Source organism: Drosophila gunungcola (genome assembly GCF_025200985.1).
Source record: "Drosophila gunungcola strain Sukarami chromosome X unlocalized genomic scaffold, Dgunungcola_SK_2 000021F, whole genome shotgun sequence".
NCBI lineage: Eukaryota > Metazoa > Arthropoda > Insecta > Diptera > Drosophilidae > Drosophila > Drosophila gunungcola.
Window position 1 is genome coordinate 1,361,134 of NW_026453184.1, and position 12,249 is coordinate 1,373,382.

Consider the following 12,249-nt stretch of genomic DNA (forward strand, 5'->3'; position numbering starts at 1 on the left):
GTTTCACAAAACAGTTAGTCGAAGCTCCTTCAAATTAAAGTAGCACCATATTTTAGTTTTTGCCGGCTTTTATTTGTCGCATCGTTTTGCTTATCGCTTCCGTTTTCTCTTTTTTCGCTAATTATACAATCAGTTAGATTTACGATTTTTGCGTACTAAATTGTTACGATTCCGATTCTTACACAGCTATTGAACTCTATCATATACATGTATCGATCGTTTCATTTGATTCACTTGAATTGAATTTAGTTGCGTTAAATGTAGTTAATTAAATTAAATTTAATTTATTAATACCCACTAATATCGCGACGACAAAAAATGTTTTCGAGTATAATGCATATATATAACAACAACGGCACACAGGACATATGCGTATTATGGAAGGATAGGAGAATATTTTGGGAGTATAAAAATCGAAACGATAACGCAAACGATAACGAAGGACAAGACGCATGGAATCTAGTAAAGAAATGAATTAGTTTTACAGTTAGTTCATCGGCTTACTTTCTATGCTAGGCGAACAGTGATCGGATATTGAAAAATCTACGACATAACCTCAACATTCATAGCGATTATGCGCGGGTGTCTGTATTTGTTTATTGGTGTATCTTGTGTGTGTGGGAGTGCTTACATATGCTCTGGTACACAGTTATGTAGTCTAAGTAGTTGTCGATTTACGATTTTCGAGTCTTACATGGCTAGATCGCTAATTCTAAACATTTGTTTGTCCACATTAATCCACAAGTTATGCATATAAATATTGTATATTTATCAATTAGTTAATATTAGTAACTACATACATATAATTCATATAAATATTCAACAGACGAGTGCATAAATTTAATAATTCTTATACGTTACTTTCGGTATCGGTATCGCTATCTCATTCTCACTTACTGCTCCTAGCTTTCTTCAACTTTCTATGCTAACATTACCGTTAAGTGTCCCTCTCTGTTTGTGTGGCTGTGTGGGTGCTAATGCGCCAGTGTGGTGTATGTGGGTGTGATTGTGATGTGAGTGAGCGAGAAAGTGTGTGTAAGGTGGGCTTCAAAGCTCAGCTGCAAGCTTGTAGGAGTCATCGTGCGAAAGGGAGAGAGCACTTTGGCTTTTGCCAACACTGGACATCGCTTATTTGACACTAGGCAACAGAAAAATAAAATATTTAAAAATCAATAGTTTCAACTTATTTTTCAAAAACAGTGAGGGTCCCTAAATGTCTGATAAAACAACTTTATTCAGGAAGTAAATGGGAAACTGAAATTATTAAGTTTCTGGAAACCTTCTTTTCAATTGTTCTTATTTGCTTAGGTTTATACTCTTATCAATAAAAAAATTTTAACTTTATTTAGGTTTTAAACCGCTTAAAGTTCACTCGGATTGAACGCAATTAAAACTTCACAAGCTTCCTATTACAACTTTCTCAATTATCTTAAAAAAAAAACTGTTTAAAAACCAGGATCAATAGACAAAAGAGAAACAAATTAAAAATATTTTAACTTTAAAATGTACATATAAAATAAATCGATGAAAAAAAAAGAATGCTATCACAACCAATAAATATTCAATATTTTAATATTGCAACCTTTTTTTGACGTACAACATATTAGAGCCGTTTTTTTTCGACATTTACGATCTCATATGCATTAGAAAAAGAAGTTGGACTCTCAAAAGAAAACTTATATAATTTGCTGCCTAGTGTTACATATCTGAAATTGAACTCTATTCAAGACTCGCATATAAAACGATCCACAGACATATTCACTGTCTATTTGAGTGACTTTACAAGTAGATCGGTTTTTGTTTTTTTGTTTCTTGTTTGGTATTTTTTTTTTTGTTTTGCTTTCTTTACAAATGGAAAGAAGAACAGCCTAAAATGTTATACATGTACAAAGTCTAAATGTTCTTTTCTACTCATCTGCTAGCTCCTTTTCGACGTGTTTTTTAAAAACCTTTCTCAAAATGGCAGTGCGTTTAGAGGGGGGCGTGGTGGGCGGGGCCGGGGTCAGAGGGGGCGGTAACTAAGTATTTACAGAGCTCTCGGAATTCTGAACTATACAAACAAATGGCAGGAATCTATGCAAAATGCACATTGCATAATCATAATAAACAAATAATAGTAAATTAGATTAAAAAAAAGATGGATTTCTTGTTGTAGGTTTGTTTTTTTTTTTTGTCGTTTTTGTGGTGTTTCTTTGTTTTGTTTTTTTTTTTGTTTGCTTTTGTTTTAAAACACAATTGCCTTGGGTCTGGGCAAAGTGTTCGTACAATTTTAGTTGGCTCACGAATCTCTAAGCATAGTTATAAAAACTAATAATAATAATCATCGTAATTATAATAGTGGTACTAATAAAAACATTTACATTTCAGGTATAAAACTAACTCAAAATAATAAAAAGTTATCAGAAGTTACGTGGGTGATGGCGCATTTAAGTTTCGTTTTTGGGTTTCTAGGGAGATGGGATTTTTAGCTTTTGGTTATGTTACTTTTTTTTTACAGTTTGCGCGCAAATTCACTTAGTAATATTAGCGTTGGAATTGCGCGCAGAATTTCCGTTGTTTTGTTCATTTTTTTGGGGATGTATGGAGGGAGGATTGGGTAATATTTAGATTACAAATCACTTGCTTAAAATGTAGAGCATTTTAGAAACTACAAAGTACTTTACAAGTTGTAATGCGTGTGATCATGGGTAAAAGGTTAAAGGGGGGATGGGGAATATGGAGTTCTAGAGAGATTTGGAAACATGTGTTCGCAGACCTTAAATATGTTAGCAGCTAATTTCATACTTCAGTTTATCGCTCTTTTAAACCATTAAAATCTAATTATGAGTTTACATTTATATTTATACCGTTTTTATCTAATATATATCTATATATATATAAATATTTATATATATATATAAATTTATTTTTTTGCTTTCATGTTTATTTTAGAAACAAAATGAAAAACATTTAGCGAAATCAGAGGCAAAGTTCCTAAAATTAAGCTTAGTAGGTTTACTTCGCTCTGTCAGCTTAAGCGAGACAGCAATGTAAAATATAGTGTAACCATTACGTTTAAGGGATTGTGAAGGAGAGGAGGGTGAAAGGAAGGATAGGATGTATTAATTAGAAAAATGCAGCATAGTTTGCAGTTAACCTGAGAAAGAAATATAATCCATAAATATTGCTAACTCGTAACTATCTCTTTCTCTCTCTCATTCACAATCTCATATCTTATATATGCTATATCATATATCATATATACCCTAATCCTATCGCTCATCCCGCTCGTTCTGCTGCTGGTCCTGTCCGGATCTCGACGAGCTGGAACTGCTGCTGGCAATGGATGACTCTGAGGATATGGAAATGATTGATATAGCCGACGACGAATTCACCAGCGTGCCCCGCAGTGGCGGCAGGCGGTTATTGTTATTGTTGTTGCTGTGGCTGTGGTTGCCGCTGCTGCTGCTACTGTTGCTGCTGTTGCTGCTGCTGTTCGATGTATTGCCGGCACTGATGGTGGGCGATCCGCCCACGGACTTCTGATAGCGATTGCCGCCCAGCCGCAGATGCTGCGGTCGCTGTTGGTGGCTGTGCTGCTGCTGCTGCTGCTGGTGGTGGTGGTGCTGCTGCTGCCGGTGACTGTGGTTGCTATGGCTGTGGCTGTGACTGTGGCTGTGATGTTGCTGCTGGTGATAGTTGGAGGATGAGGAGTTCGAGTTGGACTTGCTCAGCTGCTGTTGCATCGGCGGTGGCACGTAGTACTGCTGGTGGTAGTAGCCACTAGAATTGTGGCTGCCCCGCTGGTTGTAGGTGCGTCCACCACTGCCGTCTCCCCTGCCAGAACCCGATCCGGATCCGGTTGCAGAGCCGCCACCTCCAGATGTCTCCTGGACCTGCTGACTTTGCTGCTGCTGCTGCTGATGCTGCTGCACCTCCTCCAGCTCTGGGTCCATGTCCTGGGCAGCGGTGTGGGCGTTTTCCGGCTGTTTTGGTGGTGAAGAGGTTATACATGTGTGCTTGCTGCTGCTGTTGCTTCTTGTCATGCTGGCGGCAGTTGCTCCCAAGGTCTTTGGGTGAAATTTTGTTTGTAGCGCTTTTGGTTTCAGATACAACCGGGGGGATGCAACTGCGGCCAGCATGGGAGCATAGCCGACCACCTGATGCCTGGGCATTAGGCAGCCGGCCACCACCAATCATCATGTTTCAAGGCGGGGGATTGTGTGCATTACCGACGAGCCAGTGGATGAGCTGCTGTTTCCGTTTCCGCTCCCGTTGCCATGGCCGCTCCAACTGCTCGTCGATGGCATGCCGACGGCGAGCACTGGCAGCGGCATGGATATGGAGGAGGAGCTCAGGCTATTCGGCGGCGACAGCGTGATGTCGATGACCTCCGGAGCACCCGACGTCGTCTCGACCACATCGCAATCTTTGCTATCCTCGGAGTCATCTCCCGACGAGGTGCTGCCACGTCTGTGACGCGACTGCGATTGGTTCTGCGACTGCTGCTGTGCGTGAGAGGAGGAATGGGCCAGTGCGTTCTGTTGCTGCTGTTGCTGCTGATGCTGCTGCTGCTGTTGGGCTCCGACGGCCGTCACGCCCACGCCCCCCACCACCGCCACCGTCGTCGTCGTTGCTCCGGCGGATGGAGCGGACCCGGTTACATACGGCTGGCCTAAATGGCCACCGCCGGGATGCGCGTGCCCAAGGCTATGGCTGTGCGCATGGCTGTGCCCGTGAGCGGTGGGCACCTGGACCGCCGGATGGTGGTACAGCTGCTGGACAACGGCGCCCGAGGGCATGATCACATATTTGGGCGCCCCATTGGAGGTGGCGTACGCAGCGGGAGCGGCAGTGGGCAGCGGCGAGATACGGTCCACCACCACCAGGTGCTCGAAGTTCTCGCGGATCCATTCGCGATAGTCGATGACGTCGTCGGTGATGTGAATGATCCGACCTGTGGTGGAGGAACAAAGAACAGCATTACAACACGAACTCGTCTATATACGACTTTATATATATGTGAAAACTGTTCTGTTATCATCGAGATGCTGTTTAATGTGTCAGCAGTAAAATTTTCCTTGCCAGTAATGGGTTCATCAGTCCCAGAAACTAAAATAATCTTTGATTCTAGTCTACATAATGCCAAAATGTTTGTTTTATTTAATTTATTTTTGTAAGAACTTGTTAAACTTTTTTGTAGTCACCTTACTACTTAACTTTCTTTTAATGTACTAGCCTTTAAAACAGAAATGGAATAAAAAAAAAGTCAGCGCTGTTCATTGTATAAATGCAATAAGGAACAAAAATCAATAAGAACATACAAACAATGTTTACAAATTTTAAATGCCTAGCTAGTAATGTGATAATGTAAATACTGAATTCTGATAAGCAAGATTAAAAAAGAATAATATTTAATTTACATTAAATCCATCATAGCTCAAATGGTGACATTTTTAAAAGTATAATAGATTTTAAAGTCACCAAAATATAAGTGTAAAATTTACATAGTATCTTCAAGATATAATTGTTCCCCTTTCTTGGGATCAGAATAGTTGCCCTGTTTTTAATAAGCCAGAATGTTTGGCAATCACTTACCCAGTATGGAGTTGACGCGCGGATCGATCCCGAGGAGGTTGAGCGGACTGACGGCGAGGGCGAGGACGCGGTAGGCGCACTTGAAGGCCTGCTGCACCTGGAAGACGCCGTAGCTGCTCCGGCCGATATCATTGCCCGGCGTCAGTGGGTCCTCGATGCACAGGAACGATGGCCGATGTCCGTCGACCATGTCGCGTTGCAGTTCATCCTTGGGCATATAGCGGCCACCGTTCTTTATGGAGATGCCGATCTTCATGTAGTTGAATCTGCGTCCGTATAGCTCGAAGAACTCGAGCAGCAGCACCCCCAGATTGGCTGTGTCATGGTAAATGCCACGCGGATGCATCTGGAGGAAGCTGATGCACATGAGGATCAGCGAGTAGGAGGAGATGCCGCCCGTGAACACCTCGTTGAGATCGCGGAGCAGAAGGAACTGCTTGAGCACCAGCACCAGCTTCCCCAGCACTGGATAGTCGCGCTTAAACTTCTTAATAAGCTCCGCCGACTGCACGCCGCTCTGCATGTTGAACGATATGTCTACCTTCACCTGCGTTTCCCGGTCCGTCAGCTTGATAATGGGCACGGATGCCTTGTCCAGAACGCGCACCGTGCAAGCCTCGGCAATCCCACGGCTCACCAGCTCGAATTCCAGCGTGCGCAGCGGCAGCTTCTCCCACAAACCTAAGGGATACCAAAGAAATAGGATGAGTTAAATAAATATATATGATATGGGGGCTAAAGCCAGCTTTTAAACTGCACATTTCCATGCAATTACTAACTCACCTAGCACAACGAGATCAATATCAGAGGTGGGCAGAAAGAGGCCGGTGCGAAAGGAGCCAAAGATCTCGACCACCGCCTGTGGCCAGATGGAATGGACAACGGCCTCGATGCGCTTGACCACCTCGTTGCGTATGGCGTGTTCGCAGGGTGTGGGCAGGACGTACTGGTAGAAGTGCTCGATCTCCTCGTGCAGCCCAATGACGCCCTCGCCGTACGGATAGTCGGCCTTGCGCCAGGGCTCGCCCTTGTACTTGGCGATCATCTCCATGTGATTGTTCATATAGTAATGGGCACCGCCGGCCTTGTTCTCTGGCCGTTTCTTGCGCGACGGATTGTAGTAGATGCTGTTCGTGCGGCTGGCGGGCGTGGTCGTTGTCTGTGGCGGGTTGTTGCTGGTGTCGCTCATACTCGTGGTGGTGGTGGCTGATGGACCAGTCGTGGTCGCAGCTGTGCTTGCCGCTGTGGTCGTCGCCGGGCTATTGGTGCCGGTGCCGCTGCCGTTGCTGTTTCCGATGACAGTGCCAGTACCTCCTCCAGTTGCTGTTCCTCCTGCTCCTGCTGGTCCGTTGGTGGAACTGCTGCTGTTGGCGGGTGAGTTATTGTCCCGATTCGTGGTGGAATCAGCCGAGGAGCTGGTATTGCTACTATTGCCGCTGGTGTTGGTGCCTGTGCCGCTGGTGGTTGAACTGCTTTGGCGCTGCGATACGCCGTTGAGTTGTTGCTGCAGAATCTCCAGAGAATCCGCTCGGAAGTTTAGCACCCGACTTAGAGAGCTGTTGGGTCGCGATAAGTAGGATTTGCCCGTTGAATTGTTACCTATGTTGTTAGTGGAGTTGCTGCTGTTGTTGTTACCGCTGCTATTGTTGTTGCCGCTGATGCTGCCGTTGGTCGTCGTCGCCTGCTGTAGCTGCTGATCAAGCAAAGCGCCCATCTCCTGGGCATTCGTCTCCCAAATCTTTAACCATGTGCGCAGCGATGGTCCCTCCTGTTCCTTCTGAAACCAGCCAACAAATGGATCCATTCAAGACGCTTTCACACGGCTGTTGGCTGGGCGGGAAACGAGGGGGGCGCCTTTCTCCTTCGCTTCGTCCTTCCTTCTTCTCTCTGTCCTCTGCGTCCTTGTGTATAAAATATGCGGTCTCAATAAAGATCTACTGCGATCTGTGGGCTGTGCGTTCCACCGGGAAAGTGAGTTAGCCCCTTCAGTTTTCTCAGCATTCAAAAGCTGCAAAAATAGTTCGTAGACAATGTGAAATCAAAATAAATTTTATTCAGCCTACTGTAATACATTTTATTTTCCTGTCATTTTATATAGTCTGTTATTGAATAAGAAATAATTCAGCCTTATTTACTCATTTTAATTTTGATCTTTGGTTTTGATTTGTACTCGTTTTAAATCCCCTAACTAATGTATGACCATTAAACACTCCATTCAGAAATGCAAAAAAAAAAAAATTATCACAAAATCAACAAAATTATGTGATTAAATATTATTTATCAATCCAAAAATATAAAAAAAAGGTTTTGGGGTGTTTAAGTACTTAATAATATCTTTGATATTCAGTGATCTATAATAATAAACGACTAAGCCAAATCATAAAGTCCCTAAAATAAATTTTTCACCGGTTGTTAGTCAAATTTAGCAAATTTTACAAAGATGAATTCGGTATGAATAATTAAAAATATATATAGGAAATTTATTTATTTGGCCAACAGAGGTCTTTGATGTTTTAAGGATTTTCCAAATTATTATAATTATAATTATAATTTATACATTGTAAAACTCCGGAAAGATCAATAAAAATTGGATACGTTAATCCAATGGAAAACAGTCTAATACCGATATATAGGTTAAACTGGGGAAGATAAATAAACAAAGGAGAGGGAAAATAACAATAACAATAAATAGTAGTTGTTGTCCAAAAAGGCGTTCGCATGCAGTTCGCATTTCGTTCGAATGGAAAGCGTAAATGGCAAACATTGCAAATTATGCGCTCTTTTCTACAAATAGAAATGTCTCCCTCTCTCACTCTCTATATTTCTCTCTCCCTCTCTCCTTTTTGCTGCCAATTGCAGCTGAAGCGTTTTTAAAAGGCGCCAGGCGAAAATTGTTTTTCAGAGCGCAAAAAAAATCGCACACACACACTATGGCAAAAAAGAAAAACAAAAATGGGCCACAACAAAAAGGTTTTTCACATACGAAAAACGAAAAAAAAACAGCTCACGAGACTAAATAAATTACTTCCAAGTGATAATATATCCCGCACCAATACACTGACAGTTACTCTAGTTTGCCCTAGTGTGTGTGTGTGTGTGTGCAAGGGCGTACAGGTGGCCGTAGTATGGGGGTGGGAGTGGGAGCGGGACAACACACATGCACATGTACCGAAAGGCGGCTTTGATTATGCAAAAAAAAAGGGGAAATAACCGTAAAGAAAAAAAAGATCCAAAGAAATGTAAAGTTAAAGCTACACTTAACACACGCACTAATTACATACAATTTTCATTTTTCACTGAATTTTTCTTACAAATTAAGTTGCATTTTAACAGAGGAAAACTCCCGCACACACACACATACATACGCACACATGGCGCACATGTACTTGTACATTTTAGGCAAATTAACACTTTCTTAATGCTGGTCAGTGTTAGTCAACGTCTTAAAGTAAGCACCCGTGAGAGAGTGGAGGTGATGATGAAGAGAGAGGGACGATTTTTATTGTTTTAACCGGCAAATATATGCTGGTCTTAAATTAGCCTCATTAATTAATTGCAGCGGCTGTCGATAGGCGGGCAGGGTTGCCACCTAACGAATGAAGACTATGCTTTACAGCACTGGCCGGCGTAAATGTAAACATTTAATTTATGCAACCGCTGCAGTAATTAAGTGAAAATCAATTAAGCAGACTACTTCAATCGCCCGCTCACTCTTGCACGCACACACATTATTTCTCGCGTAATTCCGTCGGAATTTTTCACACACAATTCTTCTGGTTTTTTTTTGTCATTTTACCTTGACGAGTTTTGTTCTCGTTGCGATTGCGTTGTATTTCAAGTTTATCATACATATACGCACATACACGCACACAATCACACGCACTCACCGAAACGTGCACAAAATACACATGTCGACCATAAAAAAAAAAGCAAAGTTATAGTATGACAGTTGTTTTTTTTTGCAGCTCAAAACCCGCCCAAAAATTAATGGAAAATTACAGTTGTTGTCGGCGTCGCTGCTGCTTCTTCTAATGTCTCTGTCTCGCTCTTTCGCTATATATCCTTATAAGCTATTTCTTGCTCGTTCTCTCTCACTCCTTGCCTCTATGCCTTTTTATGCACACTCGCACGCAGCGAGACACTCTCACACACACACACGCAAACGACTGGTTCTTTCGAGAATCAAATTATTACCGAAATATGTGGAGTGCAATTATTGCAATGCAACTTTGCATTATTTCAGATGTATAAAAAGCGAACCGTGCGATTGTCTCTTGCTTTTTTTTTTTTAATATTTTGCTCAAAAACGACAGCGAAATTGCGATTTGTGTGCGAACACGCGACTAGCAGTGTGACCGTTCTGCGAACGTTCGGAAACACCGTTCTATTGGCCCTAAATTATACCATGTGCCGGAAGAATAGTGGGGTCACACACCACGGGCTCCTTCGTTAGCGAGTACAAACACCATTTATATTTGCCATTCACCAATTAGCAATTGAAACGATTAAAATCTATTTTTGCTCATCTCAATTATTTTGGCTTCTGTAACAATCGGTTTTTAAATAATTTTAATTTGTTAACTTCAAATGTAGTTTAAACTAACCTAACTAACTTGAGGCGGAAAGTTGATTGATGGATACCTGGCTGGGTCAGCTTTTTGGAGCTTACCGCGATTTAATTCTCAACTGCTTTTAGCGAAATAATGACGATCATATTTTTCGAAAATGATTTAACTTAAAACTAAGTCAACGCTTGACCTCGAGTAAGCCAATCTTGTCACTATTAAGATATTTCCACCTCCATTAAAACGGTTTACACTTATTCCTATAAGAATATATGTATATATTTTAACATATTTTAAAAAGCAAAAAAAAACTGCCATATACGATAAAAGATGGTGATGGAAATCCTTAGGCTAAGTCTCAGTCTCAAACGTTCACAAAAAACATCACGTGCCCTTCCAGTAGTCCGTGGTTGGGGGATACGCCTTTGGGGCTAATACCGCTGCACCACCACGGAAGTGGGCCGCCACTGGACCTCCTTATCCGTCACCTTGACCTGATCCAAGGTAAGAGTGCTTTCCGCGAACGCGGCGTTCAAATTTCCGGCCAACTGCGGCTGATCCTGCGGAACACTTGTCATGGCCACATTGGTGGAGGCGTTGCTCTTCCGGTTGGTGTTGCTTTGAGTGGAAAGATATGTATATTTTAGTAATGTTCAAAATTATTTGGTCATAAGCAGACAATAGTTTTATAATGTTCATAGCAAAAAAAAAGGTAATGGTACAAAATAATTTTACATCATCCCCGGAAATTTATTTTTGAACGTATAACAAAATATTGTTAAATATTATATTTTAAATAGATAGAATAAGTTTAAAAATTGTAGCTTTTGCAGGGTAGACCCTGGAATGTTATTATAAAACTTTCTTTTTAGACCAAATTTTTTTTTTTTTTTAATCTATCTTTATGGTATACCCTATTTTGGATTGGGTGGGAGAACATACCTGCGCTGCTTGCGACATGCCACCATGGACACGAGCACGGCCAGAATGATGATGGCCGCCAAGAGGCCGGACAATCCGGCCACCATTGTCATCATTCCGTGCGGCTCTCCATCGGAAGTCACCTTGGTAACTGCAAAATTGAGGGAAAGCAACAGGTGAGTGGTGATTGGTGAGTGATTGACTGCGGCCTGCTCCAATTTGGCAGGTGTGAAATGTAAATTTACCCAAGGTCAACTGTAAAGCTACAGCAAACACTGAAATTATATGGCTAAATATGTAGTTTGCCTTTTAACTTCACCGCTCTTGACGGCCTTAAATATGTATGTTTAGTTCAGAAAGTTAAACATATATGTACTAGTTAAATTTATTGACTCACAAAAAAAGAAAAAATTGTTTTTTTGTAAAACAATTCTCTTTATGTTGTTGGAAAGAAACAACTAAGACTTTAAAGAACACTTTTTTTGTATCCCTCAAGAACAGAATTTTGAAAATGGTATATTTAAATTTAATAAATCTGGGTCAAGGCAATGTTTTGAATAAGTAATACAATTTTTTAAAAATGTTTGTGTTTTGCCTTTTTACAACTTTTTAGAGAATTAGTACCACTTTTTTTTGAGTGCCGGTTGACGATGAATTTATGTCTCAGGGACAACAGCCGTTGAACTTCAACTTGATCGAAATCCGATCTGATCCCATTCGATTCAAAATGCGTGTAGCGGCGGCAGCAGGTTTATTTAACTGCCGACGCCGACGCATTTCCGTGCTTTCTAAACCGGAAGAAGGGGGAACCCCCTCAAGATCAGATCACTCACTCGAATCCTCCACAACAAATCGCTTCGTGTTAGGCCCGGATTGCATGTAACCTCCCAGCTCCATTTTTAGGTCCATGCTCTGGAAAATAAAACCAAGACAATTATTGTAAGATATTTATTGTACTAAGAGAATTAAAAATTAAAATTAAAACTAATGATATTTATACAATAGTTATAAGTCATAAGCTCGATAAGCTATCATTTTTGTTGCAGTGTTAAAGTTAAGAAAACATAAGAGGAGGCCGTGAAACATCTGTGTAAATGCAGTTAGCTAACTGCAGCGATCAAACACTAATTAATCTAACGAAATACAGTGGAGCTTTTTTAAATCGAAACACACAATGATTAGTTTT

At 41.4% G+C, this 12,249-nt stretch overlaps 2 protein-coding genes across 4 annotated transcripts; both read right to left on the reverse strand.

The window, feature by feature from the left end:
- Positions 1-50: 50 nt before the first annotated feature.
- Positions 51-9,951, reverse strand: LOC128260269 (non-canonical poly(A) RNA polymerase protein Trf4-1). Of its 3 annotated transcripts, none has more exons than XM_052993088.1 (5): positions 9,772-9,951; positions 6,361-7,585; positions 5,578-6,258; positions 4,212-4,936; positions 51-3,965 (listed from the first exon to the last, which is right to left on the reverse strand). In XM_052993088.1, exons 2-5 carry the CDS (start codon positions 7,379-7,381, stop codon positions 3,252-3,254), a joined length of 3,141 nt encoding a protein of 1,046 aa, XP_052849048.1. In that variant the 5' UTR covers positions 7,382-7,585; positions 9,772-9,951; the 3' UTR covers positions 51-3,251. The 3 variants fall into 3 exon arrangements, with proteins under 3 accessions (XP_052849048.1, XP_052849050.1, XP_052849049.1); XM_052993090.1 differs by lacking the exon at positions 9,772-9,951 and adding an exon at positions 9,577-9,742; XM_052993089.1 differs by lacking the exon at positions 9,772-9,951 and adding an exon at positions 8,889-9,237.
- Positions 9,952-10,346: 395 nt separating this feature from the next.
- On the reverse strand, positions 10,347-12,017 carry LOC128260291 (uncharacterized). Its single transcript, XM_052993153.1, has 3 exons — positions 11,897-12,017; positions 11,085-11,214; positions 10,347-10,760 (listed from the first exon to the last, which is right to left on the reverse strand). Exons 1-3 carry the CDS (start codon positions 11,970-11,972, stop codon positions 10,574-10,576), a joined length of 393 nt encoding a protein of 130 aa, XP_052849113.1. The 5' UTR covers positions 11,973-12,017; the 3' UTR covers positions 10,347-10,573.
- Between the last annotated feature and the right edge of the window lie 232 nt (positions 12,018-12,249).

Excerpts from the sequence above, each read along its gene's own strand:
- LOC128260269 (XM_052993088.1), bottom strand. The coding sequence starts at position 7,381 with ATGGATCCATTTGTTGGCTGGTTTCAGAAGGAACAGGAGGGACCATCG. Across the intron at positions 4,937-5,577 it reads GCGCGTCAACTCCATACTGG|GTCGGATCATTCACATCACC; the intron begins GTAAGTGATTGC and ends CCTCCACCACAG. Across the intron at positions 3,966-4,211 it reads GCTCATCCACTGGCTCGTCG|CCGGAAAACGCCCACACCGC; the intron begins GTAATGCACACA and ends CCACCAAAACAG.
- LOC128260291 (XM_052993153.1), bottom strand. The coding sequence starts at position 11,972 with ATGGACCTAAAAATGGAGCTGGGAGGTTACATGCAATCCGGGCCTAAC. Across the intron at positions 11,215-11,896 it reads ATTTGTTGTGGAGGATTCGA|TTACCAAGGTGACTTCCGAT; the intron begins GTGAGTGATCTG and ends TCAATTTTGCAG. Across the intron at positions 10,761-11,084 it reads GCATGTCGCAAGCAGCGCAG|CAACACCAACCGGAAGAGCA; the intron begins GTATGTTCTCCC and ends TTCCACTCAAAG.